Below are 20,022 nucleotides of genomic sequence, written 5' to 3' on the forward strand. Positions count from 1 at the left end.
AGTAGGCTCCAGAGCTTCATGAAGAAGAAGAATGTCTTAAATAAAGTAATTTGCCTGGTTCTGCTGCATCTATTTAGATAAATGTCAAACTTTTTTTTATAAATACAACAATGTGGCACAAGTGCAGCTGACTGTTAGAGTTAAGTTCTGTCTTATATGTCTGGACACTTTTTCAGTCAGTTTAGTCTGTGTTCATCACTGACTAAAGATCTGTTGATCTACATACACTGTATGAACCTGGCTGAATTGAAAGCTACTTTAAGACCAGGGCACAGGTTCTTGTAAAAAGATGTCTTGCCAGGCTTGGCCAGCACCTTCCCCTGGTCCCACATTTCTATTTAATATATGTAATTACAAGCACTGTGTGCTCCTAATAAGCAAGAAGAGCCAAGTGGCACAGTGACAAAGCAAACTGGGCTAATCCCTGTCACAGTGTTCTGATTTCCTTCCCCGACCGGCTTTCTTCCAGGTTCGGCAAGCCTTTCCTAGCGTGTAAAATCTTAAAGTGATTTACACTCCGTCGCGTCTGCCTGCCATAACATCCTACCTTATCAACAATGCAAACAAGGCAACCTGTGCAATCTCTGCGTTTGAAATTACAAGGAGTATGATTAAAATGACTCCTAGACATGCTGGAGTTTTCTTTTTTCGCTGACTCGTAACACGCAGCCTGAAAAAATATGCACAGGATGCAGGAGTGAAAATGCTGTGAATGGACAATCATAGCTATGTTGTGCTGCACAACGCAAATTAACTCAGCAGTCAGTGAAATTTAGACGAGTGGTGAAGACAGCACTAGGTGCATTTAGATGGGAGGATAACTCACTTTATGTCTGTTCTGTTCTTGAGGACACATGTCATGTATTCTATTTTAAGAGTCACAGTGCTCTGAGGTCCTTGGGTACAAAAACTTCAATATGTGCAAGAACAAAAGAAGATGAGTTTTTCTCTATACACTGAATTATTAAGCTCTTGCAGAACTATATACACAAGAATTGAGCCATAATTCTTAACATTTCAATTCAGGTGTTTTCAGTCCCACTGTCACAGGTGAATAAACTGAGCATCTGGCCTTGCAGTCTGCCTTTACTGTAAAAATATTTGGGAAAGAATGAGTCGCTCTGAAGAACTCATTGAACTCAAGTGGGGTGCTGTAATATGATGCCACTGTTGCAACATTCACTTTGTGAAATTTCTGCCTTCCTGGATGTTCCACTACAATCTCAAAGTGGTAGTATTGCAAAATGGAAGCATTTAGGAACCACAGCAACTCAGACCACGGAAAATTAAATGAAGACTCAACAAGTTGCCAATGCTCTGCGGACGGAATAAGTGCAGAGTAACAAATCTCCTCTGGTGTTAACATCAGCACAAAAACTGTGCAACGGGAGCTTCATGGCATGGGTTCCCATGGCAGAGCAGGTGCAATGAATAGGTGGTTCAGTAATCCATACAGCATTACAGTTATTGCATCTGACAGTCACAACTAAGATTCTAATTTCATACATTTCTTAAATTTTCCATGCAAATAAAAAAAGTTGGTTAGGCTGCAGAAGCGAGCCTGATCAAACAGGTCCTAAAAAAAACAACCCCACATCAGCAGCAGACACCCGAGTACTGAACTTGAATGGGCATTACAGCGTGACATATATATTTTTGTGTACCTGCATTCAGGAATGAGGCTGAGGAGCAGGAGGAGCCAAAAGCCAATATCCACTGACTGAGGCTTCCAACGTGCAGCAGCCATAGTCTCTGCGCAGGTCTGCAGAAGGAAAGAGGAGACATAAGTGGATGGTGTTATGTTTGGAGACTCAACCAAAATATCCAGTTTTCCATTCCTTATTTATTCCATAATTTATTTCATCTTCGCACTCTGCACCACTGCACATATCAATATAAATATGCTATACATGTTGTTATTGCGACCTGTCCAGGCTGTATCCAGCCCTTTCTCCCTATGGTAGCTGGGATAGGCTCCAAGCCCCCCGCGATCCCGAATTGAACAAGCGGAAGAGAATGGATAGATGGATGCTGTTCTAGTCTGTCTACTCTGCAAAATACATTGAGAGCAAAGAAAATAATAAGGCCCAATTCCCTGTATTTGTGCACATACTTGGCCAATAAATGTGATTCTGAATTACTCAGACTTCTGAATGTATTACTCACAAAATGTTGTCCGATCTAAGTCATGATTATAAACAAACAACATGACTACGCTATGATGAAATAACACAAACAACTGGACTAAATATAGTAACTCAGAACCTCTTTTAGTAGAAACCGTCCTCATCAAACTACACCCTTTTTGGCTCCTACCTCAAAGCACACTGTGTTCTGTTGATCTTATGTGCTGCACAATAATGTTTAATATTTAGTATTTACTGTCATATTCCCATATATCATTGTGATGTTGTTTATTCTATTACTCTTGTTCTCTTCTGCTTGTTTTCTTTTTTCTTTCTCAGCAGGTGACCCAGGTGATTGATATATGCATTTTTTTCTCTGCCCGTTCTGTTGGTTTTTGTTTTTTGCCCTTCTCCCCCGTCCCTCTTCTCAGCTGTTTCTCTTTCCCTCTTTCTTTCTCCCCTTCTTTCCCCCAGTCAAGTCTGTCCCGTATTCAGCAAGTGAAAATAAAATAAACAATAAAAGGTGAATCAAATGGACCATTACGGCAAGGCTGGGATGGTCAATTTGGTAAAGTAAATCCGTTGGGCATCTTTCTTTGCCTTTAGACAACAATTCTGATGAAAAAAAAGAAAAAAAAGAAACCGTCCTCATCAGTGTTTTCTTGTAGCTGTTTAAAAGCTCCGGATAATAATGTTTTTTAAACCTTTTAATGATTAAACAGCCCTCTTTAAAACAGACCTGGGCTATGTCTATGAAGAGGTAGAGTGGCACCACTTATTGGAACAGGCAAATGCAATTTAACATATTTCATAGGATATATTAGACCCCTTACATACGACATAAAATTGATAGTAATTATTGCCCCAGATGCTTGAGATGTAAGGTCACAGATGGCAATCTCCTATACATGCTGTGGAATTGCGCAGTGATAGAAGAATTTTGCAGACGGGCCATTCAAATAATCTCAGGGGTAATGGGGATCCAAATTGAACTGGACCCAAAACTATGGATTCTAGGTGACAGAGGTTCTATTAACGTGAATTACCATAGGTGATGCCCCAATATCTAAGTTGGATTATGTTCAGGAGTCTTGGTCTGAATTCCATTCTTTCTCAACTATTCGGTTCTTTATTTGTGTGCCTTGGGTTTTCTTTATTTGTAGGTCCCAGACTGCCCTGACATACTTCTGTAACACTGTAACACTGTTTAATTCAATTTACTTTACAGTCTATTGCAAACTGTTCAGCCCTTGAGGTCAAAAAGCAGCTCCAAACCAAGTTGCTCCCTCCACCTTGCCTCACAGTTGGGGCTAGTTCTTGATGTTGGTGCGCAAAGTCTCCTTTTTCCCCCACTCCAAAAAACAAAACGATAGCAGTGAATGTATTTGATGAGGGCCACTTAGGAGAACTCTTTTGTCTGATCTTTTCAGAAAGGCTCTTGAGGCAAAATTGAGAAAATAGAGAAGATACTTCTAAACTGACAAAGCTTTTCTTGCAATTTGGACACAAACCCAAATCTCCTTTTTAAAATTCTTGCATGCGATGCACCAACAATCGACACCAACAAGCAAAAATATTTTCTTTAGGTTTGTAATAGCAATTGACTGATTCTACTGTGAACAAATGTTTTAGCAAGTTGTAGAGATTTCTGCAGATATTTATTCTTTCTATTCTTTCTGTTACGCTTTTAAAATTACACAGTGTGCTCTTGGTGTGCTCTTAGTAGGACGCCCACACCTAGTAGCTCTACTGAATTTCATCCATTTGTTGACAGCTTTTCTTATTGTGGATAAAGAAACACCAAAGTCTTTAGAAATGCTTTTGGAGGATTTCCAGCTTCTTCTAAGGTGCGATGAGAGCGTTCGTGATTGAAGCATGGCTGCACGAGTCATTCTTTCTCAAGAAAAGCAGACTCAGCATCTGGGTTTTGCATGGCTGAATTCACAGGGCAGGGCACCTCTAAAACTCACACTTCTAATCTCATCTCCTTAATTTGAATGCCTGACTTTAAATAGCTTTAGCACAAAGGTTCACTTATTTTTCCCAGCCTGCCTTTTGAATCATTACAATTTATTCAGTGAAAATGTGAAAAGTTCAAAATTTTTCTTGCAACTGTAAGTACAGAATTGATTACTGATCAAACCAAACCTAAGACTGCTTTTCTTTTAAATTACTCACCAAAGCCTCAACAATAACCTGCCTGTTCTCCTGTGCTCGATAAGTTATATTCATGGTATTTATGGTGTTTTTCAGTCTTAAACACATAATCCTGTGAGTCTGTCTATTATGTGGGTTAAAATCAAAAGACGCTTTATGTCCAACTCAGTGTTTAAATGATCAGTGTGGAAGAAAAAAATGACACATTGTCCAAATAATACTCAGAAAAGCAATGTGTATAAATTTCCTCTGTGCTTAACAGGGATGGCCTGACTTATTTACGAGAGCTGGCTTCATTTATTCTGCGCCTTTATTTTCTTATCATAATAGAGAATTTCTTTTAGGACACTAGTGATTTGAAATGACATGGGCTTATAAGGTTCTTTTGCATCACCACAAAAACAGAACAGCAATGAAGACAAATGTGTCAAAAACAGTTAGATTTCACAGTATTTTTGCATTTTGCATCTCCTTGCATCAGCAGGTGATCTCAAAAGACACTCTTTGTATACATGTGTAACCTTGCAGAAGTTTTGCAGTTTAATGCACCAACCACACAAAACTGCAGCTTACTGGTGCACAGAGTAAGAACACAGACAGCTGTTCCCCATCAGCAAAGACTTCATTTTCTTCCGTGCTGGAAACAGTCCCCTCTGAGTTTCCGTTTGCTGATCCAAAACGAGCCTGGTTAGCACACCAGACAATGAAATAAGGCACGACTCTTTGCTAAAGATGTACACTTATGGAACTGAAATTGTAACCAGTAATAATTATTTTTTCTACATAATTATTTGACTACAATAGTCAGTAATAATACTGTTTATACAGCCTTCAGAATCCCTTTAAGCACATGCTTATTGTAAACTGCATGGTTTAGTACTTAATATATACTTTACTTTAATTAATGATTAGACCTTATCTCTTTAACAAGCATGCATAGGCTATATAAACAACTTCGCATACTGTGTGCTAATTAATGGTTGCCCAAGGGTTTTGGCTATCTGGGAGAAGAACTCAGGCCATGCAGTAAAACTGTGGCTGCCAGTCTAAGTGGGGCACAGGATGGGGAAAAACGTCTTCAAGACATTGTGTGCATGAGAGGATAACCTAAACGGCTCTGTGGCAGCCTTCATCCTCTCCTTCATCTTCCTCCCTTGGGTTCTGCAGTGAAGTCACATCATCTTCCTGACTTCAGCAAAGTTTAAAATGTAGCTCCATAGGCTCAGCTGTGAACACGCAACATGCACTTGTTAGAAACTTGCTTTAAAATAATCTGCCGGAAAATGTGATGAGGTTTAGATAAAGACTGCTGTGGTAATTATCAAAGACAGCTTGTTAGTTTGTTGTTTTGCCACCACAGGTTTATATTCTACTTGTTCTGCAGGTGTGCAACACGACAGAGAACAGAGTTTAACACTCAACTCAGGTTTCAAGTTTTTGCGAATTGTTTGCAACAATGCTTCACTTTATCAAGAATTGTTATTGACTGAAATTCTATTATCGCAACAGTAACATTCATTTAATTTTCTGAATGTCTTTTTTATCCCTTACTCCACATCCAATTTACTTTATGATTTGAGACCTGGCTGGAATGATATTATTGGGCTCAAGCCCATCTGTAGACAAAGAAGTGATGCATGTGCTTAGTTAAAATTCAATTCATTGTTTTATTGTTTGTCATGAATGTCTTTGGTGGCAGATATTGAAAGTAATAGTTCATAATTGGATTAACAGTATATAAACACATGGTTTCCAGAATGAGCAGGCCCATTAATTCTGCTGTAAAAATGTCCAAACATCAATTTTACAAGGACATGTCTAACTATATTTATCCATAGTGTTTAACACAGCACAAACTAGAAATGTACAATGACGTGAAAATGATTTTGTCCCCTGTTAATTTCTTAGATTTGTTCATATTTCTTATACATTAATGTTTCAAAATGCAGTCTTCAAATGATGATTTCATTTATAAAGGAGGAAGAAGTCCATCCAAATCTACCTGAAAAAGTAACTGTAACTGTGATTAGTAAATTCGTTTTTGGAAAGCTGAGTTCAGTTTCAGCAGCCACACCCAGGTATGATTACTGCTACACATGTGGAATCAAGAAATCACTTAAACAGCCTCACAAAGTGAAGCTGGCTTAAAGATCTCAAAAAGAAACAGATCGTACCACAGCCTAAAGGAACTCAGGAACAGATGGGAAACAAAGACATCATCTGTGGTTATAAAGCCATTTCTAAGGTCATCGGACCTCAGCAAACCACAGTAAGAGCCATTATCACAAATGGAGAACTTAAAATAGTGGTGAACCTTTGCAGGAGTGGCTGGCCTACCAAAATTAATCTAAGAACACATTCACGACCCATCAGGAGGTCAGAAAAGAACCCAGAACAACAACTAAAGAACTGCATCCAAAAACCAAATAAAGGACTTGGATATGCATGTAAATAAAAGCTCAAAAATGGAGATCTCTTCTCTCTGGGCCTGTCTGTGAGGGACATCATATACACTATATAAACGCAACTTCATAGTGAAATCACGCACATACTGTGACTCTTTCCACAGCTGTTAGGCTAGAGTAAAAAAACTAACCTTTATTTATGCCTTCATGTCTATGTAACTATTACCTACAGCTAAACTGAAACTAAATTCATAAAATTCTAAATACATATTCTCAAAACAAATGATGCTGAAAACATACAAGCTATTATTACCACTCACTGCATGACACACATGTTCAGTTTGTTGCTTCATGTTAGGATCTTCTGCATTTGCTGTTGCACTCAAACAAACACATTAGTACATGCACCTACATAAAACAGTTTCCTTTATACAGTATATGCGCTCTCTTTATGATGCAGAACAACTGCTATCTTAAAATTAAAACGGTCATTAATAATGCAGCTAATAAGAAGCGGGGCAATTTACAGAAAGGTATTACCTTGCATTAAAAATGAATGCATTCAAAAATTGGCAAAGCTGCTACTGAATGCAGTCTGAAAACACTGAGAAGATGAGAAACAAGAAGCCCGATGACTGGGGTACAGCAGTCACGCAGTCACATGAATGCACGCACACACGTGAAGCAGGCGTGTGGCAATTTCAAGGCTTTCATCATGCTTTTGTGAGATTCAGCCCTCCCTCTCCATTGCCACCGTACAGAGAGAAGATCAAACCCTTTCCTCAGGGGAATCACTGATCTCTATGTTACCTTAGAGCACTGATCATTACAGGAGGAGTAAACAAATGAGTGGATGCAAAAATACAACTCGGGCTGGTGTTCAAACATGCAGTCGCATTAACAGTGTTCCAACCTGTGACTATCTTCCTACACTATATCTGCGATGGAGCTGAGGTGAAGCCGTTTCAATAAGGGTGTCTTAATATTGACTGAAGTAGCTAAGCACCAAGATAAGCCAAGATCCACATCTACTTTAAGTCTTTATACTGGCAGCTGTGCTTGCGAGAATTGGCAATTATTTTAAACAGTCTTTGATGCTTCTTGGCAGTTTGTCACCTAAATTTTTCCAAGACCCGAAGTAGCAAATAAAGAGATGCCTCAGTGTTGCTGCTGGTGGCATTTAGGACAAGCCTTCACAATTTCCTTGTCAGATTAAATAGCTAAGACCGCATCACAATGCAAACTGCAATGAACAAACTGTTTGATAAGTAGCACTGCAGCTCTTGTGGGATGTTCCCGGTCTGCAGTGGTCAGTATCTATCAAACGTGGTCCAAGGTAGGAATAGCGACAGGGTCATGGGAGACCAAGACTCACCGATGCACATGTGGAGCAAAGGCTGATCCGTGTGGTCCAGTCCAATAAATGAGCTACACTACCTCAAATTGCTGAAGACCTGCAAAAACTGCTGGTCTGATAGAAAGATGTCAGAATACAGTTTGTTGCCTGCAGAAGAGACTGCAGACCAAACAGGGTGCCTATATGACCTCTGTCCAGTGACGAAAACGCCAACAATAAGCACGAGCATCAGAAGTGACCCCTGGAGAAATGGAAGAACATCATGTGGATCGCCAGCTGCGTCGCTTACCTGGGGAACACCTTGCACTAGCATTGCCACAAAGCAAGAATGGCTCAGGGATTGTCTGAGGAGCACAACAAAGAGTCTGAGGTGTTGACTTGGCCTCCAAATTCCCCAGATCTCAATCCTATTAAGATGACAAGATGCCCCACCTTGAAACTTACAGGACTTAAAGGATCTGTTACTAACATCTTTGTGCCAGACACCACAGCACACCTCCAGTGGTCTAGTAGAGTTTATGCTTCGACTTCTCAGGGCAGCAAAAGGGGGACCAAAAACAATATTAGGAAGGTGGTCATATATGCCTAATCGATGTATGCTTACAGTCTCTGTTATAAACCAGTGGCTGTCATTGTTAAATAAAGCATCACGTATACCTTTGGATGAGAAATATTACAGTGGGGCTTTTTTCTAACATGGAAACGCAATCCTGATGGTCTCTTTAAAGAAGAAAGAGACGGGATCTGAACATGTTTCCATGCCCACCTATCACATAATCTTATCAGGACAACCAGAATTCAAGAGCACTCTCATTATTTCACATGAATTCACCTAAAACTGGGTTACTTGAGCAGCCACATTAGGAGGTGAATTGTAAATGTAGCCATTTGAATTGAGCATGGTTCATGCAAATCAGCTGAAATGCTACTTTTAATCATTTCAACACATGTCATGCTTGAGGCCATGCCAAGACCCAGTGTCAAATTATACCAATCTTGTGCTTAAGAAATGCTGGTCAAACAGAAAGCTGCAGTCTGCCATGCAAGATTTTGTTTTATTCTTTACACACATCACATTCGGTTTCCAGGCTCTGCCTCTCTCTTTCATTCCCTTCTGCGCTGTGTTTTTGTTAAAAATAATCCTGGCTCGTTAGCCATTAAAGATTTTATGTTCCCATAAAAGCTACTTGATGCCCTCTGGTACCAGAGGTATCATTTCCTTGTCTTCTAACGTCTGTCTGAAAATTGCATTGCTAATTTCCTGACATATATTACCACCTATTCGAGTCACTTCCACTCATACTCATCACTGCATATGTGTCATCTTTAAGGCTTCAAATGTCCGGGGTGAATAAATCTTTTGAAAATATGTAGACATTTCTGTGCCCTTAGGCTCAGTCATAACACGGTTTCACCACAAGTAGTCTTTGTAATTTGTGGCTGAAAAAGTATTTTCTAGTTAAAAAGATGAAAATACAGAATATTGACTATTTCAAATGACTACGTAAAAAAAAAAAAAAAGATGACCTAATTATTTTCATTAGTCAGCCCATAAACTCCATAATCTATCTGTTAATTCATCTAGAAAGCATACGAGACATCACTCTTATTAAGTGTCCTTAAGTCCTTTCCAATAAAAAAGGCAAACAGGCACTAAAAGGCTGGCTTCTATTCACTGTATACAATTCTGCACCAGATTTACCAATACCTGTCATGTAAATGAGGGCTCCAGCCGTCCCTGGGGCTCAGATTGGGCTTGAAAAAGAGAAAACGAAGGAGGGGGAATAAAGACATGGTGCTTTTGTTGGCAAATTAAAAATAGCTCGCCTAAAGTGACAGTAGACCTAAACCACTTTCCGTTTCCTGCTCTTCTAACATTTGTTTTCAATTCTGCTGTCAGTCTATTTTTTTCCTGGGGATAAAAGCATATGTTATGAATAATGCAATCACATTTTACAGAATTAAAGGCTGTAAATGCCTTTGACGCAAAGGAGGTGAATTATCTGAATGGGCAACTATGCTGAGTGATAATAGGTGGTAAAATAAAAAGTGTCAGGGCCTAGTTTCCTACAAGCGAAATGTCACTCTGAGACAAATTTGTTTATTGTTCGTAGTTACACTGCCAGTTGAAACATAAAAGAAAGTGAAATTCAAACTGAATGTATTATACAGGCCATTTCACGGTGTGCAAAATACTACCGCTGCAGCTACTGCACAGCCGGGACGACGAGGAACATTTAATAAAAACAGGAAATCTAAATCAGCCAATAAATACCAATCACTCCAGTAATTGTTGAATTCAGGGCACAGCTCTATAGCTATCTAATCCATGTGGCTGTTAACTAAAAATAGCCCCAAATTCTGTCATATTTGCTTTGATGCAATGATTATGCACTGTGCATCTACCAGCAGTCTATTATTTACAACATACATCAAAAAAGACTCATTGCTTCAAAGTTGAGGGAATCACTAGTGTTCAGGATAGCAGGACACATTAATATCGTGGGGTTTGTCTAAAATCATATTAAAGCACAGAGAATTAAAAGCGTACATTCATGTGGAGCTACTCCCAGCTGCAAAACCGAGTGACAAGTTAGGAATTGAAAATAGCTTCATTCAGTGTAGTTAATACAGAGAAACCCACAGATTTAGAGTCGTAAGAAAGCACAAGTACTGAAACTGAATACGTTTCTTTCTCTTGAAACAAATCATTGACTAAATAAAACAGTCCTAAAGTAATGAAACAAAACAATCATGTCATTGGTAATTAATAGTAATAACATGAATACAAACACGAACAATAATTAGAAAAGATCAAGAAAAAACACATCGATTGGTTTGCTGAAATAACTCCCTACAGTCAGACCAGTGAAAACATTAACTGGTTATCAACTGCTGATATCACCAAGTGCAATGAACTCATGATCTTGTTGCCTTTGAAATGGTTGCTCTGGAAATGGGGACCAAGTCTGCACTCACTTTCAGTCTGTGACTGTTTTCAAAGTTGAAAGGAGGCTGCCAACGTACTTTTGCTGTAGTGTGATTGAGCTATTAAGAAAATAAATGAACAGCTAAAATAGCTTAAAGTAAACAACAGGTGTTTAAGTAGCTTAATGTAGCCTCCTGGATAAGGAATTCAAATAGCAAATGCTAGTAGACAGTTGGAAAGTTAGCAAAAATAACTTGATAAATAGTTCAAAGCGTTAGCTTAAATAAGAGCTGAAACAGCGTGGTCATTTGAAATATTAATGGTAAAACTTTCAAACATTTATGCTCTTTTGGCAGCTAAAATACTAAATAACGATTAACTGTATTTGCAAAATATAATGAATGGTTGAAAAAGTACAGTGAACAGTGAAAAATGGGTTTTGGTTATTATTTGCTATTAAGTGGCTTGAGAGTATGAATCCAGCTAAATGCAAAATGTGAAACTTTATTAGATATTGTGAAATATGGCTGAAATTTGAAACTGGAAAAACAAAAATAAAAACCATAAAATGCTTGAGAGTAAACTTTGCTGTGCAATCAGAATCAGAATACTTTATTAATTCCTAGCAAATGATGTATTATGTGTATTAATGATATGTGGTCCAGTTCATAATAACCTATTTGGAACGTGGAGTGAGTTCATCTGTCTGCGGCCATGTCTGACAAATAAAAAAGTCTGGGAACCACCATTGTAAATGATTCCTTCTACAAAGCAGACAGGTGGAGCTCTAATAAGGGAAGAAGCACGATTTTCCTCTCTGCTTTGGGACTGTGTGTGATATAATGATCATCAGACTGTTCTCAACCAAATGATCAATGCATTGGGCTGCAAGGCAAAACAGTTTCTACTGGGACCCATCACGATTATGTTACGCCAGAGATAATTTGTCAAGATTTGGGTTTCTTCCTCACAGACATGTAATGAGAGTAAAATGAATCCATTATGAACACAGCGCCACATGACAATAAGTCTATGTTGCTGTTTTTAGGGAGGAGAGAGAACGATATATTTCATTCAGTTATTTCCATCTCACTGCTAAGGCTTGGCTGACTCATTTGCAGAGTTGTTCACAAGTGGTGAAAGGAATGATAAAATTATGGCGTGAAACAGCTAAAGTGGCCTGATGGTCCAGTTTAATGAAAGCTAAACATATTTAATCGTGTCTGAATATAAAGCGAAGTGACTTCGAAGAGGTTTTATTAGTGCTGAACTTGGCAGGAATCGAAGTCTCTCACTTCCTGCTTTTACCGAGATCTACTTAAGGAAACATCCTCTCCTGACTGAATGTTAACAGGGCCAGAAAAATGTATGACATCAGTGGTTTATTAGCATAAAGGACATAATAAAAAATATATAACAGATGGAGTTATTTTTATAGAGACGGATTTGGACTTTTCATGCCGAGCGCACACATTTACATGACAGCAGAGAGGGAAAAACAGATATCTGGCTTCCAAAAAAATGAGACCAAAGTGGTTGAAAGCAAAACACTGTCACAGCCCTTAAACCTTTGTCATTTGATGTTCAGAGAGTACTTGAAACTTTTTCGGAAATAAAATGTACACAGTGTGGTGACAGTACGTGCATGTGACATCAAATGAGATTTGATATTCCACAAGGCAAAGCTTTCATGGGATTTAGCTTCTCTCGAGGAAACAAGTGATAAAACAGTGAGAGAAAGTGCAAATTCCTGTACATACTTGCAGCTACCGCACTGTTCAAATGCACCAGTGAGCCATATAAGGCCGCTCCCCGGCCAGTTTGATCAATTACGACCCATTTTTACGTCCCCTTTCACATGTAAGAGTGAGAGAGCAGAATACATTCACAGCCAGATTGATCCAACAGTCCCTTCGGTCTGAATAAAGCCGATTTGGCTAACACCTTGATTCAATATTTCTATACACCATCAAAAGTTCTCACCTGTCAAGCTACAAATGGGAAAGATCTGCAGCATAAAGCTTACCCAGTTGAGCACATTTGCACACATGGAGCACAGCTTCTCTATAAATACTGCTGAGTCGACTATATTTGAGATCCATTTATTAAATCTGCAAAGCATACAATAAAGAAATGGCTGGAATTTGATTCCAACAGAGCTCAACAAAATGCATTCCCACTCTAACCCAGCAAAGCGAACAAAGCTAATATGTCATAGAGAGCATCCCATTATTCACAATATTTTCCAGTCGCTATCAATTATTTGTAAAAGTAATTCCTATTATAAGAGTGGAGCTGAGAAAATAAATGCTGAAATCAAACATGATTATAAGGATACTGTAATGGGGCAATTTTGCCTGCAATAACATTCATTACTCTGCTGGGAGGAAGAGATTTCATCAGATAAGTAGAATAATCATGTAAATCAGTGCGACTTTTACAATTATAACTAAACTAGTGCGGCTCTGCACACAAGTCAGCGCCGCCACAGCTTGAAAAACTGGAAAGCAGATGTTAAACCGGAGACAGGGTGGCTGCCTCGTAGGTGTAATCTGTCAGAGTTCATCAAGGACTCCTGGTGAAGAGCATTACCTTTTCTAGCACTGACCACCTGTGCACATGCGTTAACGCTGGCCTTGTTACACTGTGTGCAGCTCAAAGCCTGAACAATCCAGAATGAAGACCTTGAGTCTTGACATTTCCATTCTGCACCTTTGATAGAATCTCACTGATACGTCTGCTCTATCACAGATATATTTATCGCCATGTTGTCCAGAATCTGTTTATGTTTTTTACTTTTTACAAAAGGCAAAATATTTCTGTCCTCTATGGTATCGTTGAGGATGTAAATGCTTTGTGTGAATAATAGAAAAATATGAATGACAGAAAAAGTTAATCAGTCATCCATCCAGCCATTCATCTTCTTAACCACTTAGCCGATTCAGGGTTGCGGAGAGGCCTATCCCAGCTGTCAGCTGTTGAGAAGCAATCAAGTAATTTTCTGCTAATGCAGTTTTAACACCATCATAAAATAAATAGAAAAAAGTCTTCACAAAGCTTTTTGGGATAACGAAACCAAGTCCCTGTTTGTCCAAGATCAGAGGTTGTTTAAGAGAAAAAATAACTTTAGATCACATAAAGAAATGAAATTTCCATCTGGTGTCCTTTCAAAAATGCATGAAATGCTACATGTTTTGATCACTAGAAGACTGATTGTCAACTAATATTTCCTTGAGCATTAATTTATCAAGATGAAAAAAAGAAGATTTTGTCTGAGGCACAAATTTTAGATCTACTAACAGACATCGAAAGTACCACATTTGGATCGTTTATAGTTCCTAATAAAAGCCACAAATTTTTTGCATGCTACTGGAAACGAAAACACGCGAGCTTTAAATGTGCTGCCCATTGTAAATAAGAGATGTTTTTTCTCTGACCATTAGCACAAATATATTCTTAGCAGAAAATAGATGTCAAATGGAGTATTTTCACACAGCTTAAGCAGGCAAAATTCCTTCAAAGCTGAAAGCATTACATGGCCAGCAAAGCAGGTCCCCACATGGAGGGAAAATTAATATCCCAGTTCAGACTGTGACAAGTTCTGCATCTCCTCAATGGATTATGATTACAGCTGGAACAAAGTCTTTGCCCAGTAGGAGGCGAATCAAATTGGCTGACAATCAGAAGAAGTAGGCACCAGAAGGAAAGGATTGAGAAGATGAACAGTTTAAAGTATTGACTGTTTACAGAGTTCCCCCACTAATGGTAGATTTCTATTAGGCTGGAGACACTTTGATCATCTGTTTTTTGTGTGTAAATGCTTTATTTTAAATGCTGCCTTTTCTTTTCCTTACATATTTCTAAATTTTAAAAAATGGTCCAGTCGCAAAAATGGAGAAACCAATTTCATCATGGTGGCAGTCCACATCTGAGACTGTGTACGTCTTCTACTTCAATTAAAACATCCTTGCAGAAGCCATTATTGACGGTGCAGTAAGAAAAAAGAACATATCTCTTTAGATGTACGTGAAAGCCGGACTGATAGATTTGCCGTCATCTTACTCTGAAGCTATATTGATGCTGCTGCACAGAACTAAGGCTGAACACATTGAGACATGTTTAGCCAATCAGTTAACAGTGACATTGCTATGGGAATACAAATGAGCGTTGCCTGGCAAAGCGTGCAATAGATACGCCATGTACTGGCTCGCCAGAGAGAAAGGACATGTGAATTCAGATATAATGAAATGGGGAAGATAACGTATACGGTAGAAGATAAATTGCCCTGAGGCAACTCTGGGCTAATAAAAATAAGCAATAAGGCTCAAAGTCTGGACCCAGTTTCGTTACTATAAATCCATTTGCATTTAAATTATCACGTGAGAAATCAGATTTAGGTGACGATGCACCCTGCTAACTGGCCTGGGGTGGGGGTAACCTGCATTATTCATGTCACAGCATGCTCCACTTGTTTGGATGGCAGTAATTGTTATATGATTAACCTGCTGGCTGCTCGCTTGATACATTTTCTTAAGCACCTCACCGATGTCTGATTGTTGGAGCAAACCAATCCTTTTATCGCGGTCCTTTGCCAATAAATTCAGGGGAAAATGAAATCGAAAAACAAGTAGATACAGATACATTGAGACAGCGCTCGCTCACCTTATTACCGTCTAAAGTGTTGGATTTCACAGCAGCCTCAACACACTTGGTACCTGGAGGGGATGCTTTCAAGGCTTTCATCACTGAAAGAAATTTCACAATGAATCCAAGTTCATTTTTCTTCTCCATAACCCATATTAAAAATTACCATGCTAACAGCTGTCATCAAAGATTCGAAGAAATCAGATTAATCTCATGGTCATGTTATGAACTCAGAATAATTATCTGTAAAAGGCTTTCGAGGAAAGAATATCCATTACTCAGCTATGAACAGTCAGTTGTTCACCGTCAGATGCCAAGTCACAGCTCCATCGAATACGCTTCCCAAAAGAGCAATGGCTGCAAGCCAGAACACAATAAATCATGAACAAGGAATCACTCTGTACAGAGTAGCTCACAATCCTGTTCATTTTTATCTTTCACATCCAATAAAGTATACGGCTACCAAGACAATTTTAAGATGAGGCCAGGAGCAACAGCAGCTCAGCCTCTCACACTTTCACACCGTCTAGTTTTGTTAATGAGCTGTACCATCCATACCATATTGAAGTTTTCAGGCACTATGCAAAATGCTTTTTCCAAGTGCTACTTCAATACATTCTGAAACACTAATGAACCATTACTTTAATCTGCTGTCACATCACAGCGGATTTCATTTTGCCGAGCTAGGTGTGCTTTACTAATTGGTGAAGGGCTGAACGGCACCCACGGCCTGGTTGCCGCAAAAAGGTTAAAAGAAATCATACGGTCACTATCACCGACACCTAAAACGAGTCACAATGTGCCACCTAGGAAACTTTTCTGCTTTATTTTTAATTATAACAATAAACGTGGATTGTCCAGTCTAATGGCTATAAAATAATGACATCGCCTGCATTTAGACTTGGCTTTAAGTCTTTTACACCAGCCTGTTTTACATACCTGGGGAAATGAAGACGCACAAACACGAAGAGGTAAGTGCTTTTATTTTATTCTGTAGGCTTTGTTTGGTAGCTTAAATAGCAGCTAGTGGAACAACTGGTGTACCTGTGAAAAAGAACCTCATTATCTAAGGAGACAAAGAAGGTGAAGAGGGAAAGTGAAACAAGAGTGAGTCTTGGACAGGCTTGCACTCACTAGAGAGAGGCCCTAGCCTGCAAAGGCTAAATGAAATTCAGACAGCATTAAGTTGACTAGTTATGTAAGGAAAGGTGCCTACTTATGAGCCTAATACGACTGGGTGTTTTAAAAGAGGACGTGACCTGGTCTTTTAGACAGCAATACTGACAAGTTGTCTGTTACCACTGCAGAATCATTTATTTGTTGGTCCATTAACCTAGTGCACCCTGACTTACATCAAAGCTTTCTAGGACATAAAGTGAGTCTGGAAAATGCAACAGCATTAATATTTCAACATAAAAGACCATTCATAAGACTGACAGATAGTCCCCCAAAGTCATCAGTTAAACAGGGTCTGAAGAAGCAGGGCACAGCGCAAATATCTGTCCAACTTCATTTTGTCCGTAGAGTTGTGTGGTTCTTTCCATGTTTTCAGGTGCATGAGTGCAAAAACACGACTCGGGCTGTTAATTCTCCAGTGGGTCTTCCATGTCATTGCCATCAATCAAATGCTCTGTATGTCACTTTGAATCACTATTGTAGGAAAGACGGTCCGTGCATTAACATGTCAGGGATTCTTCACTGCTAGCTGCAGGGTTTTCGGTGCGGCAGCGTCAGTTTGTCAGACAATTTGCTGCTCCGGACCAGACCAGAATATTTCAATAACTGTCCGATGGATTGACGTGAAATACTGGACAGGCATTTGTGTTCCCAGAGGAGCGAGGCTGACTTTACACATCTTCTGACATTTCCTCTACAGCAGCAGCAAGTCAAAAGAGCTAATTTTGTACGGACGATGAACTCTAATGACTTACAAATCCTAAAGCACAAACATGAGGTTGGCATTTGTGATTTGGAGCTAAATGTCTATTGAACTGGTTGCCAAATTTTTGAAAGCGTACATGCCCCGTCCTCAGGATCAAGTCCGAAAAACTGTGCTAAAGCTATGACGTAATAGAGCTGAATTATTATATTGAGTCATCAAATTTAGATGCCAAAGACAGATGGTCGTGGTGAATCCAATATCGAGATAGACCTCAAGGTAAATACTGACTTCTGCAATGAAAAGAAGATCAATTTGGAACATACATAGCAAGGTTTACAAATTAAATCCCACTCTTCTTTGTTTTTTAAAATAATTTTTGAGAGCTAAGTCTTGTAACTTAAGAGTATCATCGATCATACTGAAAGGGAAAGTACTCACAGGCAGGGTTAAGATTCAGAGTAAGTAGAAGCTATAGTCATTACTAACATGCATGACAGCTATATAGCCCAACTGTAATTGGAATGCAAGGTTTCACTCCCAGGTAATAGCCATACAAAGAGCAGGAGAGTTCAGTACACGCACTATACTGGCCCAACAGAATAATTTGAACCATAAATCAAAAATCCATGCAGCAGTTCACCTTGAAGCTCTACAGGCTTGTCTTTGCCACTTAGTGCTAAATTGTGTTAAATATGAGTTCTTGTTTTTGTATCCTACCTAAACAAGGATATACTGTAAGGATTCAAGGATGTATTATATAACAATACACAATATAAATGTGCAGCAGAGTGAATGGGGATAGTTTCAAAGGCGAGACAGTTGTTTCATTTGCGGAAATAAATTGAATGTGATCTGTTGTTCCAGTTAAGATCGACCTAAATTTCAATTTGAAAAGAGCATTTTTAACATTAGAGAAAGTCTATTAATATCTTGCAAAGAATTAATTATAAAATAAGAAAGGAATAAAACATCAGTCACAACGCTTTACCTTGATGAGTATTTGCAGAAATATGCAATCTTAAAAACTCAACAATTTCCACTGAAACCTGAATAATTACCTTAATCTGATACAGATTACCCAAGTGAGCAAGAAGAATATTATTTCAAATGGTAATGTATTTAACAAGCACCGTCATCGGACTGAATTTTAAATAGGCAATTCGTATTTAGACTTATCGTCAGTCAGCCGAATACATTATGTAGGCTCTGGCTCTGCCATAGGCAAGAGTTGGCCACCCATTTCTCCATATGACACAGAGAGATATTACTGATGGTGTTCTTCCATGGAGTACATCAGGCTTGCAAGAAATAGCAAATCTTATCTCAAGAGCAGATGCGCTGCATCAAAAAAAGGCCTTACGTTGCAAATGTGGATCCCACAAATCTAAAGTTGCACACTGAGTTTCATTGCCTTCTTATTACACCACACAGATGGATGGAAAGACAACTTTGATCCAGAGACATTGCTACAGTGCACAAACGCATGTACAGCAAGTTATTCGCAGCATTTCCAGTGTCCCCTACCACTCCATGTTGTCTTTCCCCGGACTGGATAATAACTGTTTTTCTCTTCAGCTGGATGAGGTGCGTGTGAATCTGAACAGAGCTGCGATCTGCTTTGGGCCCTGCTGTGAGTCTCTGTGGATGAGCTGTTTACTGGCGCTTTTTGTGTGGCCAGTAGGATCCCACTTAGTGTGAATGATGGCAGCTGTGAGGGTGCCTCTGGCAAGTGTGACTCCGACTATGGCTGCTCGGTCTCATGTAGAGTATAACGCCAGCTGCTCAGGCTGAGTAGCACTCCAGTGAGCACGACCGATTGTGGCTGAGGTAAGCACGTCTCTGGCGAGAATGATGCTGAACGCAGCAAGGGGTGAGCACAACCCTGACTGTACCTCACCAAAAACATCATCTTGGTGCATCTGGATGCTTGAGATTGTCACTGCATTAGTCCAACTGTGGCAAGTGCGACTGAGTTTCTGTGGAAGGCGTAAGTGCAGGCTGCTGCCACGCAAGCTGGCAAACTGGTGAGGGTGATTTTGTGATCACGGCAGCTTTGACTGCTGGAGCAGCAAGTTATCACTCTGGTGGAGTTTGCTGGTTGGGCAGAGGCTGCGATGAACACAACAACAACAACAAGTGTGACTGCAGCAGTGGTGAATGCGACTCAGTAGAACATGGTTCAAGCTACACTATTTCAAGCACAAATGGAGTGGTGGACTGTTGGGCTCCAGCACCTTCAGTCTGGACACACACAGTTGACTATTATTGTGGTTACAAAGGTAGAAAGCATCCATTAATTTACATGTGGCCTAGATCACTTGAATTTAGTTTTAGGATAAAACCAGAGGTTAATGTAGCTATGGCAACTGACTAGAAGATAGTTATCCTGACTTTGAAACATGTAACTTAAATAACAGATACAAGTAATTCATAAAGAACACTGGCTTTAATGGTCCTGGAAAAGAACTTATCTAATGCACACCAAGGACATCTACACAGGGCTCAGTTATCACATATAACAT

At 39.3% G+C, this 20,022-nt stretch overlaps 1 protein-coding gene across 2 annotated transcripts in view; it reads right to left on the reverse strand.

Moving 5' to 3' along the window:
• The window catches only part of gabra3 (gamma-aminobutyric acid type A receptor subunit alpha3), a 118,527-nt gene that overhangs the window by 86,699 nt on the left and 11,806 nt on the right, over window positions 1–20,022 (reverse strand). For both annotated transcript variants that reach the window (XM_086309587.1, XM_086309586.1), the window contains exon 2: window positions 1,665–1,762. In XM_086309587.1, the coding sequence (XP_086165713.1) occupies window positions 1,665–1,747 (83 nt within the window). In that variant the 5' untranslated portion in view covers window positions 1,748–1,762. The remainder of the gene's footprint in view (window positions 1–1,664; window positions 1,763–20,022) is intronic.

This window comes from Aulonocara sp. 'chitande type north' Nkhata Bay, linkage group LG10 (genome assembly GCF_057382095.1).
Source record: "Aulonocara sp. 'chitande type north' Nkhata Bay isolate Kocher_YH1m ecotype deep benthic linkage group LG10, A_spYH_male_GT1.1, whole genome shotgun sequence".
Taxonomy (NCBI): domain Eukaryota; kingdom Metazoa; phylum Chordata; class Actinopteri; order Cichliformes; family Cichlidae; genus Aulonocara; species Aulonocara sp. 'chitande type north' Nkhata Bay.